The 22,397-nt window shown below is 41.3% G+C and overlaps 1 protein-coding gene and 1 long non-coding RNA gene across 6 annotated transcripts in view; one reads left to right on the top strand and one right to left on the bottom strand.

Annotated features, from left to right (window-relative positions):
- Nucleotides 1-22,397, bottom strand: part of SLC28A2 (solute carrier family 28 member 2) — an 85,794-nt gene that overhangs the window by 3,890 nt on the left and 59,507 nt on the right. For all 5 annotated transcript variants that reach the window (XM_070237202.1, XM_070237200.1, XM_070237194.1 and 2 more), the window contains 14 exons: nucleotides 19,161-19,252; nucleotides 18,029-18,212; nucleotides 16,434-16,575; nucleotides 15,701-15,814; nucleotides 15,275-15,352; nucleotides 14,368-14,448; nucleotides 13,846-13,926; nucleotides 12,459-12,584; nucleotides 12,246-12,376; nucleotides 11,653-11,821; nucleotides 11,249-11,446; nucleotides 10,027-10,108; nucleotides 8,595-8,693; nucleotides 8,275-8,386 (listed from right to left, as the gene is read on the bottom strand). In XM_070237202.1, the coding sequence (XP_070093303.1) occupies nucleotides 8,275-8,386; nucleotides 8,595-8,693; nucleotides 10,027-10,108; nucleotides 11,249-11,446; nucleotides 11,653-11,821; nucleotides 12,246-12,376; nucleotides 12,459-12,584; nucleotides 13,846-13,926; nucleotides 14,368-14,448; nucleotides 15,275-15,352; nucleotides 15,701-15,814; nucleotides 16,434-16,575; nucleotides 18,029-18,212; nucleotides 19,161-19,252 (1,689 nt within the window). The remainder of the gene's footprint in view (nucleotides 1-8,274; nucleotides 8,387-8,594; nucleotides 8,694-10,026; nucleotides 10,109-11,248; nucleotides 11,447-11,652; nucleotides 11,822-12,245; nucleotides 12,377-12,458; nucleotides 12,585-13,845; nucleotides 13,927-14,367; nucleotides 14,449-15,274; nucleotides 15,353-15,700; nucleotides 15,815-16,433; nucleotides 16,576-18,028; nucleotides 18,213-19,160; nucleotides 19,253-22,397) is intronic.
- Nucleotides 11,816-17,350, top strand: LOC138918026 (uncharacterized). Its single transcript, XR_011426832.1, has 2 exons — nucleotides 11,816-12,554; nucleotides 14,319-17,350. It is a non-coding gene; the product is annotated as an uncharacterized lncRNA (long non-coding RNA).

Consider the following 22,397-nt stretch of genomic DNA (forward strand, 5'->3'; position numbering starts at 1 on the left):
CATTTTTTTATAATTTTCAATGTACAGATCCTTCATCTCCTTGGTTATGTTTTTTCCTAAGTATTTTATTCTTTTTGATGCTATTGTAAATGGGATTGTTTCCTTAATTTTTCTTTCTAATAGTTCATTGTTAGTGTACAGAAAAGCAACTGATTTTTGTATGTTGATTTTGTATCCTGCAACTTACTGAATTCACTTATTAGTTCTAACAGTATTTTGGTGGAGTCTAGGGTTTTCTGTAGATAAGATCATGTCATCTGCAAACACAGACAATTTTACTTCTTTTCTGATTTGGGTGGCTTTTATTTCTCTTTCTTGCCTAATTGCTCTGGCTATGACTTCCAGTACTGTGTTGAATAAAAGTGGTGAGAGTGGGCATCATTTTCTTATCCATGATCTTAGAGGAAAAGTGTTGAGGTTTTCACCATTGAGTATAATGTTAGCTTTGGGCTTGTCATATATGGCCTTTATTATTTTGAGGTACATTTCTTCCATACCCAGTTTGTGGAGAGTTTTTATCATGAAAGGATGTTGAATTTTGTCAAGTGCTTTTTCTGCATCTATTGAGATGATCATATGATTTTTATCCTTCATTTTGTTAAAGTGGTAGGTCACATTTATTGCTTTGTGTATGTCAAACAATCCTTGCTTCCCAAGAATAAATCCCACCTGATCATAGTGTATGATCCTTTTAATGTACTGTTGAGTTTGGTTTGCTAATATTTTGTTGAGGATTTTTGCATCTGTATTCATTAGGAATATTGGCTTGTAATTTTCTTTTCTTGTAGTGTTCCTCTTTGTCTCTGGTATCAGAGTAGTGCTGGCCTCATAAAATGAGTTCAGAAGTGTTTACTCCTCTTGTGCTTTTTGGAAGAGTTTGAGAAGATTGGTATTAATTGTTCTTTAACTGTTTGGTAGAACACCAGTGAAGCCATCTTGTCCTGGGCTTTGCTTTGTTGAGAGGTTTTTGATTACTCATTCAATCTCCTTACTAACAATTGGTCTGTTCACATTTTCTGTTTCTTCATGATTCAGTCTTGGTAGGTTGTACGTTTCTAGGAATTTGCTTTTTCTTCTAGGTTATCTAATTTGTAGGGGTATAGTTGTTCATGGTAGTTTCTTATGATCCTTAGTATTTCTATGTTCAGTTGTAATATCTGCTCCTTATTTATTTGAGTCTTCTCTTTCTTTTTCTTAGCTTAGCTAAAGGTTTGTCTATTTTGCTTATCTTTTCAAGAAAACAGCTCTTACTTTCATTGATCTTTTCTATTGTCTTTTTTGTCTCTATTTCATTAATTTCTGCTCTGATCTTTGTTATTTCCTTCCTTCTGCTAACTTTGGGCTTAGTTTGTTCTTCTTTCCCTAGTTCCTTGAGGTGTTAAATTAGCTTGTTTATTTGAGAGCTTTCTTTTTTCTTAACGTAGGTGTTCATCACCATAAACCTCCTTCTTAGAACTGCTTTTGCTGCATCTCATAAGTTTTGATATGTTATGTTTCCATTTTCATTTGTCTCAAGATATTTTTTCAAGTTTTTTCCAGTTTTATTGAGGTATAATTGACATATAACATTGTATAAGGTGTGCAACATAATGATTTGATATATGTAAGTATTGTGAAGCAATTATCACGAGTTTTGTTAAAGTCCATCACCTCACTTAGTTATAATTTTATTTTCCTTGTGATGAGTCAATGTATGTTTTTAGTTTCTCTTTTGATTTCTTTTTTGACCCGTTGCTCAGGAGCATGTTGTTTAATCTCCACATATTTGTGAATTTACTAGTTTTTTTCTTGTGATTGATTTCTAGTTTCATACCATTGTGATTGGAAAAGAAGCTTGATCTACTTTCAGTATTTTAAAATTTATTAAGATTTGTTTTGTGGCCAAACATATGATCTATCAGATACTTTCCATGTATACTTGAGAAGAATGTGTATTCTGCTGCTGTTGGATAGGCTGTTCTGTAAATGTCTGTAGGCCCCATCTGGTCTAACATGTAGTTTAAGTCAAATGTTTCTTTGTGGATTTTAAATCTGGATGATCTATTCATTGTTGAAAATGGAGCATTGAAGTCCCCTGCTATTATTGTATTGCTGTCTATTTCTCCCTTCAGATCTATTAATATTTGCTTTATATTTTTAGGTGCTCTATGTTGGGTGCAGAAATACTTACAGTTATTATATCCTGTTGATAAATTGATCCCTTTATCATTATGTAATGACCTTCTTTGTTTCTTGTTACTGTTTTTGGCTTAAGTCTATTTTTTTCTGATATAAGTGCAGCTACTTCTGCTTTCTTTTGGTCTCTATTTCCATGGAATATCTTTTCCCATCCTTTCACTTTCAATCTATGTGTGTCCTTAAAGCTGAAATGAGTCTCTGGTAGGCAGCATATAATTGGGCCTTTTTTTTTAATCCATTCAGCCACTTTCTGCCTTTTGAGTGGAGAATTTAGTCTATTTACATTTAAAGTAATTATTGGTAGGTATAGACTTACTATTGCAATTTTGTTAATTGTTTTCTGGCTGTTTTGTAGTTCCTTTGGTCCTGATTTGATGGTTTTCTGTAGTGGTATGCTTTGATTCCTTTCTCTTTATCATTTGTGTATCTACTATAGGTTTTTGTTTTGTGGTTACCATAAGGCTTACACAAGACATCGTATAGTTATAATAGTCTATTTTAAGCTGATAACAACTTAACTTTGAATGCATACAAAAGCTCTACATATATACTTTCCCCCACCCCAACATTTTATGTTTTTGCTATCACAATTTGCATCTTTTTATATTGTGTATCCCTCAATAAATTATTGTAGTTATTTATTTTTAATACTTTTGTCTTTTAACCTTTATACTAGAATTATAAGTGATTTACCTGTCACCATTATTAGAGTAGTCTGAATTTAACTATATATTTACCTTTACCAGTGGATTTTTTCTTGTGTTTTCATGTTACTAATTAGTGTCCTTTTGTTTCAGCTTGAAGAACTTCCTTTAACATTTCTTGTAAGACTGGTCTAGTGATAATGAACTCCTTCAGCTTTCACTTGTCTGGAAAACTCTTTATCCCTCCTACAATTCTGAAGGACAACTTTGTCCTGTAAAGTATTCTTAGTTGGTGGTTTTCCTTTTGAGTATGTCATCCTACTCTGTTCTGGCCTGCCAAGTTTCTGCTAAAAAATCTGCCGATAGTCTTACGGAGGTTCCCTTGACAAGTAACAAGTTGCTTTTCTTTTGCTGCTTTTAAGATTTTGTCTTTGTCTTTAACTTTTGACAGTTTAATTACAATGTATCTCAGTGTGCATCTCTTTAGTGTCCCAAAGAGGAGGCATGCAGTCATCCTAGATGCAGGCTGATTAGAAGCTGGACCCTCAGGCAGCAGCTGAGAAAGTATGCTGTCAAACCCCTTCCAGGGAGAAACTGGGAGGTGGGTATATTTGTCTGCTCCCTGAGTGCTGAGCCTGGGTGTTTAGCTGTTGAAGGGATGATCCTGTGCCTGTTTAAAAACTGAGTCTTTGTTTGTTATAGTCCTGTTGGAGTTGTGAATGCAAGCCCCATTTACAATTAGAACTGGGTGATTTGAGGGCCCATCCCTTGGAAGGCAGCCATAAAGGTTGGGGCGCTAGATGTGTGTACAAGCTCCTTCCAGGAAGATACAGGCAACTTGGTTTTGTTGTTGGAGTGAGAAGGTAGGCTCCAGGGAGAATCACAGTCATCCCCTAGATGCATGCTAATTAGAAGCCTGATCCTCAGGCAGTGGCTTGTTAAGTATGCAGTGGAACCTCTTCCAGGGAAAGACTGGGAAATGGGTGTTTTTGCCTACTCCCTCTGCGCTGAGCCCTGGGGGGAAAGCCACAGTGAGTGCTCATGCACACAACCATTAACAACAGCTTCTTTGTCTACTACAATCCAGTGGGATTCATGAATACAAGCCCCTGTTGGCTATCAGGGCCAGGGATCTGGTGGCTTGTCCTGCCAGTGGCAGCCAGCACAAAAGCTATGGCCCAGACATGTGTACAAACTCCTTCCAGAGAGATGCTGTTAACCCGGTTTTATCACTGGAGCAAGCCTAAGGGAGAAGGTGGGGCTCCAGGCAAGGTTCCAGTCAGCTCTTAGATGCATACTAATTAGAAGTCAGATCCTCAGGCACCAGCTTGTAAAGTATGCAGTCAAATTCCTTCCAAAGAAAGACTGGGAGATGGGCATTTTTGCCTGCTCTTTCTGTACTGATCCTTGGGGGAATAGCCGCAGTGAGCGCTCTTGTGCCTGTTAAGAGCTGCTTCTTTGTTTGCTTTAGTTCTGTGGCTTGTGGGAACCCAAGGCCCATAGGCTTTCAGAGCTAGGTGTTTTGGGAGCCCATCCCTCGGGTAGGAGCCTTAAAAGTTGGGGCACTTTTAAAGTGTGCAGTCCAAACTGTTCTCTCCTCAGGGAGAAGCTGGGAGTTGGGAGTTCCCGTCAATGGTATGATGCTGTGCCAGGGGTGGGGTTTATGGTGAGAGTGTGTCTCTGCCTTTCCTACCCAATTCGATCTGAGAATTTTCTCAGTTGCCTGATGTGTAGGAGTCACTCAGCTAGTTTCCGGATTTCCTTGAGAGAGAATTACTCCACGTGTAGCTGTAGATTGGTGCATCCATGGAAGAAGGGAAATTCAGGAGCCTCCTGTGTCGCCATCCTGGTCTGGAGTCACTCTAGGCTTATTTAGTATAAATAAATTGGGTGAAAACATTATCTGCTTTAGATTCTGGATACTAATGACACTTAGTAAATGACTTTGGGCAAAAAGTTAGTCATAGCTTTGAAGGCAGAAATCAGCAGGAAAGGATATTCTGTGGATTTTTTAGTGAAGTTTTTAGTGATGTAAAGACAATTCACTGTTCAACAAAATGTGAAATCAGCAATTTTTACTTTATTCATTTACTTTAGATTATGCTTACAGTGACGTCCACTGAACTGCCACAAGCACATAGGAATCATAACTATGTCAGACCAACAATCTATCTAGTTTATAATTCATCTTCAGTAGTACATCAAAAGGATTATTTTTTCAGAGGATATTGGTTGCTTCTCTGATGATAACCTCCAAACACAGGAGGGTAACATCTGTTAACTTGGCATAGTGATAAACAAATGGCAAGCAATAAGATATATTAGAATATATGAGGCAGCCATTGGGTGTAAAACTAATTTGGCCTGACCTTGTTTTTCCAAAAGGGCCTGGTGTGGCTGTTGAGCATGCATTGTATATCTGCTTTAAGCATTTGCTATGTCCCGAAGACAAGAACAATGCCCTTAAGATAAAGATACAAATTCCCCCACATTGGCATTTCCTTAAAGATAAGCATCTCTCCCTAAGCTAGGAATTGATTGCTACACCCACCCTGTGACCACCCCCCTCAAGACAACAGACCTGCTACCTGCTGTGTGAATAGCTCTGCTGTGCCAGCTAGGCAATCTCATGTCTGTGGTAAAAGGGACATTCCTATCATATGTGATGTATGCTCTTTGTTCCAGGACAGTATATAACTACTTTGTACACCCCACTTCTTTGATGCCCTTCCTTCCTTGGGGAAGGAAGGCCCTGGGCTAGCCCTCAGATCTGGCTCATAATAAACTCACCCCAATTTTTATTTATAGATTGGTTATGGATTATTTACATCGACAATAGTAACCTGTAAAGCAGCTAGCACCCCCATCATCTATCTATATAGTGAACAGATCACTTGCTTAATGATACTTACCAAATCTATCTCCAGTTCCGGTTTCTCTCCTGAACTCCAGGGCTCAGTTGGCTTGTGAGTAGCTTCACGTGGTAGTCCCATAGGTACTTCCAAATCAACATATCCAGCTGAATTAAGCCATAATCTCTCCCCTTTACTCTCATTCCTGGAACTAGTCATCTTCCTCTCAATGAATGAATGGCACTGCTTAGACCCACTTGCCTAAGCCAGAAAGGAGACTCTCATTTGAGCCTCCTTTCCCTTCCTCATCCCACCTTTCCCTCCTTTCTAGCGATGACCAGGCCTACTGATCCCCCTTGGTCTAGTGCATCTCCATCCTCACAATCACTTGGTATCAGCGTCTCATCATCTACTATAGCAGTGTGTTTATTGGTCTCCCTGACATTCAAATGGCTACCAGAATGATCTTTTGAAAAAACATCTTATCATGCCAGTGTTTATAATTCTCTAAGTCAAAATCTAAATACCTTATCATTTAATACAAGGCCTTTTAAGATCTTTCAGCCTCATCACCCAGAACTCTCTTCATTCACCCATATATCACTATTAATATACACATCTTATGCTTTGGCAGGACCAAATATTCTACTTCCTCAAACCTTTCCTTTTGTTCATCCTATAACTAGTTCTTTTATATATTCTTTTTTTCCCCCACTAACTTCTTTCAGTATTTTTTCTTTATCTTTGATTTTCTCTAGTTTGAAAATGATACACCTAAGTGAGTTTTTTTTTTTGGCATTTATCCTGCTTGGTGTTCTCTGAGCTTCCTGGATCTGTGGTTTGATGTCTGACATTAATTTGGTGAGATTATTGTTCAGATATTTCTTCTATTCCTCTCTTCTCCTTCTGGTATTCCCATTATGTGTATGTTACACCTTTTGTAGTTGTCCCACAGTCCTTGGATATTTTATTCTGGTTTTTTTTTTTCTTCAGTCTTTGTTCTCTTTGCTTTTCAGTTTGGAAGCTTCCTCTTGATATATCTTCAGGCTCTGAGATTCTTTCCTCAGCTGTGTCCAGACTAATAAGCCGATCAAGGGCATTCTTCGTTTCTGTTATAGTGTTTTTTTATCTGTAGCATTTCTTTTTGGTTCTTTCTTAGGATTCCTACATCTCTGCTTACATTGCCCATCTGTTCTTGTGTACTCTCTAGTTTTATTCATTACAGCCCTTAGCATATTTATCATAGTTGTTTAAAATTCCCAGTCTGATAATTCCAACATCCCTGCCATGTCTGGTTCTGCTACTTGCTCTGTCTCTTAAAATTGTGGGGGGTTTTGCCTTTTAGTGTGCCTTGTAATCTCTTCTTGATAGCCAGACGTGATATGTACCCGTAAAAGGAACTGCTGTAAATAGGATTTTTGTAATGTGGTTGTAGGTGTCGGGGGAGGGGAAGGATCCTGTGATTAGGTCTCAGTCTTTTAGTGAGCCTATGCCTCTGGACTGTGAACTTCACAAGTGTTTCTCAGTTTTTTCTCCCCCCTCAGGTGGGACAGGATAGCTAGAAAGGGCTGGAATTGGGTATTTCCCTTCCCCAGGTTAGTTAGGTTCTGATAATACCCCAGCAGGTGAGGCTCTGATCAACTCCTTGAGAAGAAGAGTGGTGCATTTCAAAATGGTTCCTTTTCTCTTCCCACTGCCGGAAGCACAAAGGGATTTTTGTTTGATATTTACTGTGAGAACCAGTTCCAGCTCCTGGAAGTAAAACTCACAAAAAGTTTTGGGGGGGGTGCCTCTACGACTGGGTCCCCTCAGAGTTTTTAACAGTCAGACTTGCCCTCACTGAGCCTCTGGCAATTGCAGTTTCAGATTTTCCTACACAGATTTCTGTGGCAGTTTTCACTCATGAATCACTGCTCCAGGAAGCCATGTATCCCTGTATGCACCTGTCTGTCTCTCTAGTCCTGGGGACCAGCAGTTTTCCCTGTGTCATCACCTCTCTTATGGATCCAAGAGAGTTATTTATTTTTCGGACTGTTCAAATTTTTACTTGTTAGGATAGAGTGGTACCTTCCAAGCTCCTCATGTGTTGAACCAGAAAACTATTCTAATAATATCCCAGAAAATGATAAATAAGTTCATTTTTACACTGTCTGAATGCATCGTGATTTTATCAATTCAACTTTATCTTCTCTCTGTCTTCGTCATTTCTGTCTGAAGGAGCCCATAATTTTTTAGCCACTTGGAACCATTGCCAAGTCTTCACCTACAACCTAACTATATCTCAATCATGATAAATATGGTAACTTCTTATCAGGGAAACCACCATTCCTTACTTCTTCCCCTGCCCCTCCACTTCTCAGTATCCCACCAATACAGATAAAATCTGTCACTTGTCCATACTAGAGGAATACTGAGGATGCATCTGATAAGAGAAAAGAACACAGATCTAGCCCAGCACACATACCCATGTCCCTTCTTATATACTCTATTCAGCATCCACATGATTACCCTCAGGACTTTATTTCTCTCCACTCCCAGGAGATTTCTGAGTAGAGGATAGTGTATAAGAGGAGAGAGCAGGGATTTTGGCGCTCACTCACCTCTGAAAGAGCTCTCTGCAGCACACATAGGTCTCATAGGTTCTATTGGTGAAAACTGTGTTTAGGAAGGAGACACAGTCAGTTTCAGCTCCCCTGGGGATGTAGAGGATTCCTGGATAAAGGAGACAGAGATACTAAGGGGAAGATTTTACACATGTTCCTTAAGGCTCCTAATTCTTTGGGCGTGAACTGAGAACATTGTAGATTAGTTGCCTTTTCTATGTATCTGTGAGATGGATGGTTAAATCAATATTCTGAGAGAGATCTTGTCAGGATCTAGGTGAGTGATTTCTGCCAAGAGACTAAGCTGAGGCACCTACCTGCCACACAGGCACTGATAAGGGATACACAGGCCCCTGTGAGGAGGGCGCTGATCACAACCTTGGACAAGTCACTCTTCCGGTTGGGTACAATTGATGCTGCAGACAAAAACAACAAAATAACATGATCTCCTCCCCACCAGGCAATCAGTATATCCCATGAGCCCCCATTTAGAAGAATGCAGAGGAACAAAACACAGGCAGGTGAATAGCATCCTTACCACCAACCACGAGAGGCTGGCCAATGGTACCCTAAGAAGTGTCTATACACATTAGTCCTGAGAGGTCACTAACTCAGACATTCCCCAGGTCAAAGATTGTGTGTCTGACCCTGACTTCAGTGGTTCTGTAAACACTCCCAAGGTGTATCTGGATCAAGCAAAGCTCTGGGCTGTTCTGGACAGATGTTCATTAGTTGGGATCTGCACTCTTAAGCTGGGGCCAGAATTCGAGGGACTATTTTGAGCCAGAGGGATAAGGAAGGCAAAATTCACCTAAGCCTTAGCTACATGATGCATATCCCACTACTAGAGGGCAATCTCACAATCAGACAGTAGTCATGCATCAGAATTAGAATAATACAGACGTGTTTAACGGAACAGAAAAAGATAAACTGAAAGGAAATGGTTTCACCTTTAAATTGTTCAATCAGTTACCAAATAAATCAACTTAATGATTTTACCCCAGAATATGAGTGCCATAAAAAAGGGACACACCGAGCTGTATTTCTTCTTATTTTCCATTTCTGACTTGAAGCTTCTAAACTCTTGGAATCTGCTAGTCATTCTCCCTGCCCCTGGCCTCAAGGACAGTTCCACTTTCCTCATATTACTTCCGCGAGGCATCACCCACATTCAGCAATGTCTTCAGCTGTCTAAATGTATCTGTGTCTGCTTCAGATACTCACTCCGCCCACACCTAGTGACTTGTAGCTTTTAATGCAACAGTTCACCCACTCACTGTTACTCTCTCTCTGACCTATATGTCTGTTGTTGTTTTTTAATCTTTGGATTCTTTGTGCAACTCGTACTTCTGTGACAACAACTGGTGAGCAGCCTAATTTCATAAAGTACCTTCTCTACCGAATAGAAAACAAAATAGCTTTACTTATGTATGTACTATGCCCATTTAACAGCAAAATAAAATCATTATAATCTTCTTCATAGGGGAAATAAAAATAAAATTGGTATTTTGGGGCTGCAGTCAAAAGGAAAAAATGTAACAGAAGTTGAGATTATAAACCCAGCCTGGGCTCCTTGCACAGCCAGGTAGCGTGGTTGCCTTAACTCCCAAGCAACTGCCGCCTGAGAGGGTCCATTTCACATCAGCTTCTCAATCTGGGCTCAACTTGTACTGATGCACCAGGACTGCCCACTACAGAAGCTGGGATCTGTCTGGCTTATTGGGTATCTAAGAAAATGAATTAACTCACTCAAGCCTCCCAGTGTGATTCCTATGGAACTAAGATTGGCAAATCCACAGAGTGAAAATGTTGTAATGATTTCAGCTCTCACCTACGGAAAACAAGAATAAATAAGTAAATAAACTCAGTCTCACGTGTGCAGTCATGTAATCATGATAGAAGTTCCAGAGTACTTGGAACCCCCAATGTTGTCCACACTACCCTAAGGAATGTGGAAAGGATGCTCAGAAAATAATTGCTCCCTGAGTTATCACAGGGATAATGATATGGAAAGCACCATGGGCCTCTCTGCCCAACACTCTTCTTGTTGAAGCCTATGAATAAGAAGAAGACCTAGGAGTGAGGATGATTGAGAGGGAAAAGACAGAGGAAGAGTGAAAAGGAGATCAATTTATAGCAATTTAAACTTAGAAATGAATAAAGGGGTCTTAGACCTTCAAAAATTGTGTGCATGGGGCCAGCCCTGTCAGGTAGAGGTTAAGTTCATGTCCTCCACGTCAGCAGCCCAGGATTCGCCAGTTCAGATCCTGGGCACAGACCTATGCACCACTTGTCAAGCCATGCTGTGGCAGGTGTCCCACATATAAAATAGAGGAAGATGGGCACAGATGTTAGCTCAGGGCCAATCTTCCTCAGCTAAAAGAGGAGGATTTGTGGCAGATGTTAGCTCAGAGCTAATCTTCCTCAAAAATAAATAAAATAAATAAAATAGTGTGCATGGGGCCATTCCATGGCTGAGTGGTTAAGTTTGCGCACTCTGCTTCGGTGGCCTAGGTTTCACGGGTTTGGATCCTGGGTGCAGACCTAAACACCACTCATCAAGCCATGCTGTGGTGGCATCCACATAGAAGAACTAGAATGACTTACAACTAGAATATACAACTATGTACTACGGCTTTGGGAAGAAAAATTTTTTAAAAAGAGGAAGATTGGCAACAGATGTTAGCTCAGGGCCAATCTTCCTCACCAAAAAGCACACCTTAGAAAAAAAAAAAGCAGTGTGCATCCTGGACTATCCCAACTGTAAAGACCCAACAAGTACTTTATAGAGAGAAGTAGAGTATGAGGAAGGACTGGCACACAGACCTCAGGGCAGAGTGGGCACTGGAGCTAAGCTTGTTCGTAGTTAGGCCTAGGACACTGGGAAGGGATCTGTGGGTGTGAACCAACTTCTGTGTAACACTTTCTGTCTGCCTACAGACTATTTATGCTCTTCTGAATCGTCACTTACAGAAATCCACTGTTTCTCGCCCCCAATCCATTCTTCTACTCCAGAGAGACGTTTGTTCTTGTATTGAGACAGTTGCTGATAGGCCACAAACTCATTTGTGAAGAACTTGATCCCCACCATCTCAGCCACTATTGGGCAATCTGCCCACTCTACACCCATCATGAAAACCATGGGCCTTAGGATATAGGAGCAGATGACCTGGGTGAAAGAAAGAGATATCTCAGGAAAAGGAAGAACAAATAACACAGGTCAGGAGCCAAGGACTTTCTCTGGAGCCTTGCCTCAGTCTCCTCCACCCTTCTATCCATGATCTCTCTTAGCTCACTATGGGTCAGGAGGACAGCACAGTTCAAGGACTACTTAACCACACCCTAGAGGACAGCCCAACAAATGTAATCCTTTACCTGGAAAGTGAGTCCCTGTATGTCTACCAGTTCCCCTAGCCAGGAGAGAGCAGCATTGATGAAGGCCAACACAGCCAAAAAGGCAATCAGATTGGCTGCTACATTAGCAGCAAGGCCTATGGCATCTGTGGCTCCACTGCTGGCAGCTTCCAAGATATTCTTCTCTTTCCTGTGGTTATTGGGCATAGGGGAAGAATACGGTGTCTAGAGTAGTCTCAGACCCTCAGAGAAGAGAAATCCCACTATGCAAGAGTACAGAGGAAGAGTACAAGACCAGCTCAAGAGGTGATGGGGGTTCTTTAGTGACCCTTCTGGTGGAATTATACTGAAGCAGTATCAGATTTAACTGCCATGGAATAACACTGACACCAAGGACAGAGGATACGGGTATGCAGAAGACAGAGGCAGGTGGGAGGGTTAAACAAGATGAGAAAATCCACATGATTAGCTAGAGGCTGAGGTAGACAAGAGGGGATATGGAATCGTATTATTCCTTCTCCAGGAGACTTGAAGCCTCTGCCACCACAGCACCACCACTCTTGACTCTGCACCTGACATCACCATCTCCCAATTATATGCCTCATTGGACTCACCCACGGGGCAATTTTACCCCCTCCTCATTCTTGAACTTGGACTCCTCCACTTCTGGATACACAAGCTTTGACAAGGCAAGAGCAGAAGGGGCAGCCATCACAGAGGCAGAAATCAAGGATGACGCGTCAATCTGTAAGGCCAGACCTAGAAATCAGCATCTGTAGAACCCAGACTTGGGCTCACCCAAGTGTGATCAAACAAACTATGCCTACCCCGAAGGATATGAAGCTTCCCAACACAGTGCCCGAAATGGTGGCAAACCCTCCAGTCATCACAGCATGGATTTCGGAGAGCGTCATATCTGCAAGGTATGGTCGAATGAGCAGAGGTGCCTCTGTCTATAAACAAGGAGAAACGAGTCAGATTCAAGAGGGTGCGACTCCCCACCCCAGAGTGCCCACCCTGGCCCCTGGGACACTCCCCTCCAGTATGAGTGCCCTTCGAGCACTGAGCTTTGTTCTCAGGCCCTCCCAGCATCTGCCTCACTCCTTCTGGCACCTAATCATATCCTGGCTGGTATTGTTCTCATCTGTTTTCATATGTGTTTGTCTCATTTATTTACATTTTAAAATGCTATAGAAGAGAAATGGTATGCTTCTTTTGTATGTTTTCAATGTCTAAAACCACATACTTAATGAATGACCTTATGGAGTACAGTGCACTTACTGAGTACATATTAGTTACTTAAAAAGTATTCATTAAAAAATTGCAAATAGATAACTGAAGCCCAAAGTTGATGAAAGAATCAAAAGAAATAATGTTTGTGGAAATGTTATGAAATTAAGAAGACACAACCATGTAAACTGTATCTAGCATCGACCTAAGATAATATTATCTATCATGTAATGAGTGACAACTATGTGCCTACTGCTGTACCAGATGCTAGGGTCTTTAATATGAATAAGGCAAAATTCCTACTCTTAGGAGCTTGTAGTCAGGCTGAAGAAACTAAGCTGATTATGGATAATTTCAGCAAAATGTAAAGTGCTGTGATTGAAGTATGCAGAAGTACTCTGAGAACGTTTCAGAAACAGTTAATCAGCCTAGGGCTTTGCAAGAGAAAGACCTCAATACTAATTCCTTGTTAATTTGACAAGCCATTGTCCCTAACATGGAGCTGCTCAGGTAGTAGCATATATGGATTACTTACTCCATATAGACATATGGATCAAACAAGTATTATGGGGAAGAGCCTTGGTGTTAGCCTTGAGCAAGGTAAGCTATTACATTCTTAGAAACCCTGGAAAACAAGGGTCACAGGGAGAAACCAGAATATAGAGCAAACATCCTGCATAGTCCCTGAACAGGGAGAAGATTTAGACCAGGACGTTTCCCTGAATTCCTATGTAAGAAGTTGGATGGGTGATTAAGGATGTCCAAATTAAGTCTGCCAAGGTAAGTATTATTAGGCATGAAGAGTGAAAGCAAAGAGCTGAGTTCCCTTTGAGCTTCCAAATTTTCTTTCATCAGTGATTGGCTGCCCATACAATCTTCATTTATTTGACTTTTCAGAAGGAAAGCGTACTTTTCTCAACCTGTTTTCTGCCACACTCTCTGTTCCCCAGAGAAAAGAAGATCAGAAGGCCTCGGAGTACTTACCATACCCACAAAGATGTTTCCTGCCACAGCCAGGGTCTCTGTGGGGGTGGTGCCCATGGTGACTTGCAAAAACCAGGCGACCTAAAGGGATACAAACATCTACACCATTAACATTAGCAGGAATCTTGGAGAGTATCCAGTAAAAACGCTCCTTCTCTATTTTAGTGGTAAGGAAACTGAGGCCTAGAGAAGTAGAGTGGCATGCCTGAGGCCACAAAGCAAGTTACAAATAGAGCCTGGACCAGAACTCAGGGTTCTAGGCTTCCAGAACAAGTAGACTAAAACTTGGTATGAAATGGTAGTCTGGCTCATTTTCTCTCCCAGCTCTGCCCCTCACCCCACTAGAGCCTGGTCCTGGCCATCTAATATCAGGCATGCTTGAAAGAACTGCCTTTTCACACTGGTTCTAATGCTCTAGATCCTACATGTGAGCATTTTTCCAAAATAAATGTAATCTTCATGCTTCTTGACAGATCACAAGATGAAGGCCCACCTCCTGACTGGTATAGGAGAATGACTCACCTTCTGAACTATCCACTGCACAAAGCCCAGGTAGTAGAGAATGGACATCATGCATCCAAAGAAAAGGATGATCGGTAAGGACTGTAATGAGAATGATGCGGCCACTGGTGAGATAGTACATTGACTGTGCTCGTGTATGCCATAAGTGGACTATGTTTCAGGCCTTGAAGGTAAATTCTCAGCATCCCAAGAGTAGCTGATACAGTGTAGATACTCAGTGGATGTTTAAACACAAGCTTTGTTATTAGTGCCATCAGTCGATTCTGACTCCTAGCAACCCTGTGTACAACGGAGTGGACCCCTGTCCAATCATTTTGCACCATGCTCTCACCTTCCAGTGCTATATCAGACAATGCTCCATTGCCAGTCATAGGGTTTTCATGGCCAATTTTTTTTCATGAGTGGCCAAGTCCTTCTTCCTAGTCTGTCTTAGTCTAGAAGCTCTGCTGAAACCTGTCCACCATGGGTCACCCTGCTGGTATTTGAAACACCAATGGCATAGCTTTCAGCATCACAGCAACAGACAGATGGTGTGGTTCCCACACCAGTAAATGAACCTGGTCCACGGCAGTGAGAGCACGGAATCTTAACCACAAGACCACCAAAACAAAAGCTAGTTTAGAAATAAATTTTAAATGTACTGCAAATCTATTATCCCATCAGTACTAATCCACAAGGTGATGTTTTCTGAGCCTTCCTCCCCAACCCCTATTTCATTCCAATTTCAGTATAGTAATGACCAAAGGGCAGGAGATTGATGCTGTTTCCTCTATTGATGGGATCAAGTCCTCTTCTCACGGTCAAATTGGTATATAGACTGGTTGATCTCTAGGACATACATTTTCATCCTGTGCTTTACACCTCCCTCCACACTGACCCTCGTTCTGGCCCATAAAACAGATATAACCTGAAAAGCAAAGACATTCTTGATCAGCGTATCCCCAAAGACAAAACTGGAGCCAGCCACAGTGTAGTTCAGGAAAATCTGAAAGAAAAAAAGATAGGGTGAACAAGAGCAAAACCAGGAAGGACACAAGGGAAGGTGGGATCAGCCTCATGCGTGATTAGTACCTACTGCTGCTACGTTGGCCTCCCTTTGACAGCATGGGGGCAAGCTGTGTCTTCATGAGCTGCTCACTGAATGACAGAGGACTCAGCAGTTCAGTTCTCTTTATTCATATGTTTAGTTGTATCCCAGTGGACTCTCTCCTTTCCCACCAGATCTCCTACCACCATCATTAACAAGACACAGCCCATTCTCCTCCTGCTTCCCCCAAATCTCTTTTCTGTAGGGTTCTAAAAGAGCAAAGCCGTCACATTCAGTTTCTCATACCTGAATCTGGTCTCCCAGCCATTGAAATGCATTAAATCCAGGATCAGTTCTGATGACCAAGATCCCAAAGACAAACTGAAGACCCAGGCCCCAAAGCACTGTCCTCCAGGACACCTGGGATGGATAAGAACATAATTCCAATATGAGTTCTAAACCATATTTGTCCCTACCTGACTAGAATTTTAAACATTGGTACACGTGCTCTGGGTGGAACCAACCTAAGATGTTAACAGTAAATCTGAGGTAAGATGGAGTAGGGAACACAGGGAAACAGGGCTGTAATATGCAAAGAGCCACATATGTCCATGTGGTCCATATGTGTCTACTGGTTAGATAACACACGCACACATCCATATATATAAAAGTGTCATAAACCAATACTTTAATATTACTATGTGCAATGCAAGCCGATTCTCTATTGTATTCTGTTTTCTTTCTTTCCTTCTTTATTTTTTTCTTTTGTTCTTTCTTTAACACTGAACTAGATCCACAGAATTGATATCAAGGCACACTAATGGATGACAACTTAAAGTTTGAAAATAAGTGGTCTAGGTCCTCTAAGAACTTTAAAACTTCTCTTAGGAGCAAAATTGTCAAAGGGGCAAATTCCAGAGATGGTTAAGAACTTAGTTCTGTGCCTTTGTAATCAATACTTGACACATGCACTTTGTAATTAGTAACACGTGGCCCTTGGCTATGGGTTACTGTGCCCACCCTCGTATCCAAAACTCACTGCACTGTGGTGTTTGGAGCAGGCAAAGAGGATGAGGACAAACATGCAGATTCCTGCGAAGGAGATCAGCTGCTCTGGCCTTTGGGCTGTGTCTAGAGCCAGCCACAGGATAAGGCCGACCAAGGAGACTCCTGCAAACACCCTGAAGAAGGAACGCCAAGACCATGTCACTGACTCAGTGAATGAATAAAAAGTAATTAACTTTACCTCTAAAAATTAGTTCACCCAAGGATAAGTGAAATAATAAATTAGACACAGAGACGTATCTTGAGAATCATCCATCTGGTCGTTTCCTAGCTACCACCTCTCTCCCCCAACTCTTTGACTCACAGAATCAAGTTGAAAGAGTCCAATCTGAGGACACAAATCACATGACATCTTTTTTCTCAAGTTTTCATATCAGTAAGATGTGATATAAAGACTCATTCTTTAAGATTGTTCTAATGAATAACCAAAATATTAAAAAAAGAAAGAGGAAAACTATGCACGGTCTCCCATGGATCTCCACCCAATTTCCAACCACTTCAAGGGCAAGAGTAAAGGCTAAGCCACAAATCTACTACTTATGGTCTTGTGGTCCCTTGATGTACCAAACAAGCTTGATCAATACACAGACTGGTTTCCTCACGTCTGAGTATTGGAGTCATTTCGGTTCAAGGGAAAAGAATTAGAAGAGAGATCGCATATGAAAAGAAAACAAAAAGAGCACGTTGTCTATTGAAAGGCCTCAGGAACCACCACAACAACGACAACAAAAGGCATTACAGTTCAGAGTTGAACTTCAGAGCTGTCCTCATTGTCAACTCATCTCACTTAAAGTGAATAAAATCTGGCTTCCAGAACCCATCCTGCTAATGAATAAAGTCCTTTTACCCCCACCTCCTCAGTATCAAATAAATCAATGATCCAAAATTTAAGTTGTAGTCCCATGTGTTTCTCCAAATTATCACTGTTGCAAACATTCTTAACACCTATTTTCTGGTGTTTCTGGAGAATAGGCAGAAAAAAGGAACTATATGGAGAGTCTGAAAGTTAGCCTCTCACCCCAGGCCCATGATCAAAGGACACGTGCATGCCGTAGTTAATTAGATGAGCTGTGGCTGCTGCAGAATCCAGTTCAGTATACACTGAATGGTAAGTGTGAAATGTAAAAGACAGCAGTGGGTGCAGGAAGTCTGGAAGGCTAGAGGGGAAAAAGGCATAAAAATTATCAGGGAACTAAGGGAGACATATATGACCACCAAATCAATTTGCTAGGTTAACGCAGCTGCAAGCCTCTTTGTTCTGATTACTTCACTGAAGAAGAGTATGGTTTTTTCTTATTTCTGACATGAGCCTGACAATAAAGAGATTGCAAGTCTTCTCTGAAACTTAACTCCTCTTGCCCCCTGGCAATGTTGAGACACGAGGCTACTAGAAACTGAAGTCTGGTGCTCAGAGGCCTGTTGCTATTTGCTCTCTGAGTCTTGGTTTTGTAAAGTATAGGTGAGGGTCTGAGAGACAGCTCAGGAACTGTCAAAAGAGAAAAAGCAAAGTGCATTGGGATTTGGGACAAGTTGTGGGACCAGGGATACTGAGATTCTTATCTTACTCACCATTTCATCCAAAGCTTCAGGCAGGAGCTTTTAAAGGGCTTCAGACATGCTGTTAATTTTTCACCAAAGTACTTTTTCAGAATGTGGCAAACCAGGACGAAGAGCACCAAACAGGTGAGGACGAACAAGGCCAGTGCCCTCTGGAAATCCAAGATGCAAGCTGCCAGGAAGTAGGCAGCATAAGCTAAAAAGAGAAGTTACAGAGTAAGGAGCAGCAAGGCAGAGCTCCCCAGAGGCAAATGAAGCTCTAGTCATGAATGTCTGGGACTTAAAGCAAGAAAACCCCCCAGCAACCTTGCCTCCCAGCCCTGTCAGACGGAGCTGCAGTTCTCAAGGCCAGGGTAGATGGCTAACTGTTCTCTGCTTGAGGATTCCCAAGGAGAGTCCAACTTAGTCTGAATCCTGCGTATCATCCCTTGTCTCTAATGAAATCTCACTCCCTTCTATTTTATCTGATATCCTCTTTCTGTTCCTTGGAATAGATTGGATGAGCATCCACCACTAGACTCTTCAAAAGTCATCTTTTTTCAAACTTTTATTACCCCCGTCATTTTAACTTTTCCTCTTGAGCAAAACAGTATAAACAAGGCTACTACTAGGAAGTACAACCATATGGTCCTCACTCCTTGGTTCCCTGACTCACCCCAAAATATAATTTTTGTTCTCACCATCCCAGCTGCCTCTAAAATTGACATCAAAGTCCCATATATCACTGATAGTATATTTTAACTATAGGTTTCCTGTCTTTTAAAAATATTTTATATCATTGATCTTACTAGTAAACCAGCAAATAGGTAATGTATTCTACAGACTTCTCTTGTACAGGCGACAAAGAACCATGCCCTGCATCAAATCAAGATACCAAAAAAGAGACAAACTGAAATTTTCTGAAATATTTAAGTCTATCAAATAGTACAGTTGTGAAAAATAGTTTATTCTCAGATTTTTATTATTCCTGGAAGTGCAACTCAATAATTATGATTCACCTTTAGGTAGTTAAGATCTGTATATCAAGTAGCCCTTTAGATCAGTTTGTGAATAAAGTTGCCTTCCATCTAGTAATCGTCTTGAGACAAGGTCACATTCCTAAAACAGCTGTGTCTCTCACTTCTGTGAATTCTCAACGCCTCACCCAAACACAACAGGCTCAGCAGGATCTTCTTGAACAAGCCGGCATGTGTTTTGCAGAAACTTCTTGCCCTGGTGTAAGGTTGTAGGATCCTCCTGATAAGAACCCAAAAATTAAGATACAAAAATTACTCCATCCAATTTGTATCAATTCCAAGAACTTAGATTACCTAGCCTGAGGAAAAATTTTCTCTTAATCAATGAGGAAATTATTTAGCCAGGGAGATATCCAGTAGTGTTCCAGCAATGCCAGAAGGGCCGGATCAAACCTTGCCAATGGGCAGCAGGTGAGAACAACCCTACCCTAGCTGGACTAGCAATATCCTCGGTAATCTCCTCCCACAGAAGTAGACACTGGTTACATCAGGGAGAGACTTTTGGGACCTACTCCTTCCCTGTTCCCCAGGGACAAAGGATTGCTCAGCTTCCAGATTCAGAAAAGGACCTATTCTTCTGGGAGGCAGCTTTGACCAATTTTCTCTAAAAACATCACAAACTCATAATCCTGAACAGTCAATCAGATGTGCATTGACAGACTAGAAGGAAAGCACCACTACCCTCAAGAATCCTTGGGTGGCCAGGGCCTGAGAGAAGATTCCCAGCAAGGAGGGCTATTCAAGTTTGACTTTAAAAACATTTATGCAGTGCTTTCTATGTCCTGGGCTCTTTCTACAAACTTTATGAATAGTAACTCATTGACTTCTCCTAAGAACTTTTGAAGTGGTTGCTATTATCATTCCCATTTTACAGATGTGGAAACTGGAAAACAGAGAAGTTGTATAACTTTTCCAAGGTCGTGGAAGCTGTAAGGAGCATAGACAGAATGTAAACTCAGGCAGTCTGGCTTCAGAATCTGAGCTCTTAACCATCATCCTATGCTTCATGCTTCACCTAGACCCCAGGTCCACCTGTCTCTGCCAATCCTAAGTATCCTCAGCACACTGCAGTCATGTGAGCAAAACGCTCTAATTTCCAAACTCTTGGAATCTCCAAAGAAGGTGAGCCCAGCAAGAAGCTCCCAGTTGGCCATAACACTGAGGCAGGATAGCTTAGCCAGGGCTAGGACTAGTTGCTAACTCCAAATGCCCTGAGGTCTTGGCTTAATTTCCATGGGTCTTTCTCCACTGCTGCCTCTCCCATCTAACATACTCCCTCTTCCTTATATATAGCCTTCTTTTCCACTCCTCCCTCCTTCTCCTCCTTATTTCACTTTCTGTAGGAGGCCCAACCCTGTGTTAGCTGAGGAGAGTGTGTATTATCAGATATAGGTAATCGGACAAAGGAAGAAACAATTTTTATCAACACCTAACTGAATCAATTCAAGAGGATACCTTAGGGTCACAAGATGCTGCTACCTTTCCATGCTTAATAGAGAAAATAATGAGTAAAAAAGGTTGCTTAGAGGTGTCAGTGTACCTGGAGGATGTCATCATTTTTGGAATATCGTTTGCAAAGCATATAAAGGAACTAATTTAATTTTAATCCTAGACTTCCTGGGTGTGCCAGATATCTTTGGGTCTACTGTCTGCCTTGCTCTGTGCCCTGGGAGTCTAACCCTGTGGACTACATCAATGAGCTCCCATGCCCTCTGGCTTATCTAGTTGGGTTCTACCAGGGGGTCCCAGAAGGAGAGCAGAGTGTTTGAAAAGACTGAGGTCAGTGTATTAAGGAGGTCTTCATTATCTGACTTTCCTTCTGGGGTCTGTTACATCTTGTCCCTTTGGGCCTAGGAATAGTAATGGTTCACTGCTTCTAGCCTCAGGTTTTTGCACTATCCTTTCTTGTGGTTCCACGACATCTTGCATACATCTTTGTGATGGTCTCTTTGTAAATAAACCCTTCTCTAATTATCCTAATTTAAGTATACCATCTGTTTCCTGTTGAGACATAAACCGATACACTAGGTGAAGCTGATTTAAAATTATACCCAGTCAAATGCTAGTTGAGCAAGGCCACTGCAAAATTAGAGGGGGCACGTACTACTTCAAGAATAAATATAAACCACATGCCTAGAAAAGACTTCTGCCATCACCTTGTAACCACATTCGACCATTTTCTGGAAACTAAAGTTCAGTGGGTACTACCAGAAATCAATTAAGAACACTCATTCCTACAAAACGCATTAACAACATGATCCTAGAATATCAAGTTGAAACTGGACCTCTGTTTTAAAAAATTAAAGTTAAAAAAAAGAAAGCCATAAGGAGCATTCCAAAGAAAAAGAGAAAACAAGCTCTCACATTCTTTTAAGCCAATTGAGAAGCAGTGCATAGGGCAGGTGAGCACGTGTTTGTGGTCTGGTATCCTACTTGGCCCAGGATCTTGCTAATACTACCAATCTCTTTACTTTACATAATGGTACAGTTTGAAGATTAGTAACTGTGTTTCATCTGGAGCTGAATTTAGAAGAAATCTATCTGATAGATGGTGACACTTGATACCTTAGCCATAACTTGCTGCGAAGTATGTGCCCACTGATAATTTCTCTAGGTGTATGTATGGGAGGCTTTCCAGACATGGACTAACAATAACCCTCTCACTTACATGCTTACTGCCCACAGCCTCACATGACAGGGCGAGAAAGAGTAGAGTAAAGGTGGTAGGTAGTGCTAGCTGAACATAATGTTAATGGGCACTACAGGTGCCTCACAGCAAGGGTGTTTGTGCATTTTTCTCAGTGACCCTATCCACAAAATGTGTAAACTCTGCCAACTAAGGGATACAGAGCTATGGAAACTTCCAGGGTCTGGGGTACCATCATTTAGTGGTTAGAGTGGAAAGCTTAGGACAGCCTTCAGAAAATCCATCTCCAATAACTGTTGATGTTGTGGCCCTGGGTGAATCTTTGCTGCTCTAGCTTGAAGTAAGAACTAAAAGAAAGGTAATGAGTCAACCAGAACCAAATGATTGTCTGAGTAAAGGGCAAGGGCCTCCAGACAGAAGTGACTAGAATCTTTTCAAGGGGTCAAAGGTTTTACTTTGATGATGGCATAAAAAGAACTGGTCAGTGGGTACTGTACTGGGTACCACTTTGCCAGATTCAAAGTTATGTACACAACTGGTTTCAAACAGTATGGGTAAGGAGAGCTGGATGGTGTTGTATAGGGACTCAAGAAACATTACCAAAAGTATCCAAGGGAGAATGGTGATGAAATCTGAGAAGCAAAAGATTTTCAATAAGTCAAAGTGGAAAGCCAAATAGGAGTTGGAAAATCAGGGAAGGCAAAAGAAAGGTCTATCA

This window comes from Equus caballus, chromosome 1 (genome assembly GCF_041296265.1).
Source record: "Equus caballus isolate H_3958 breed thoroughbred chromosome 1, TB-T2T, whole genome shotgun sequence".
In the NCBI taxonomy this organism is placed as follows: domain Eukaryota; kingdom Metazoa; phylum Chordata; class Mammalia; order Perissodactyla; family Equidae; genus Equus; species Equus caballus.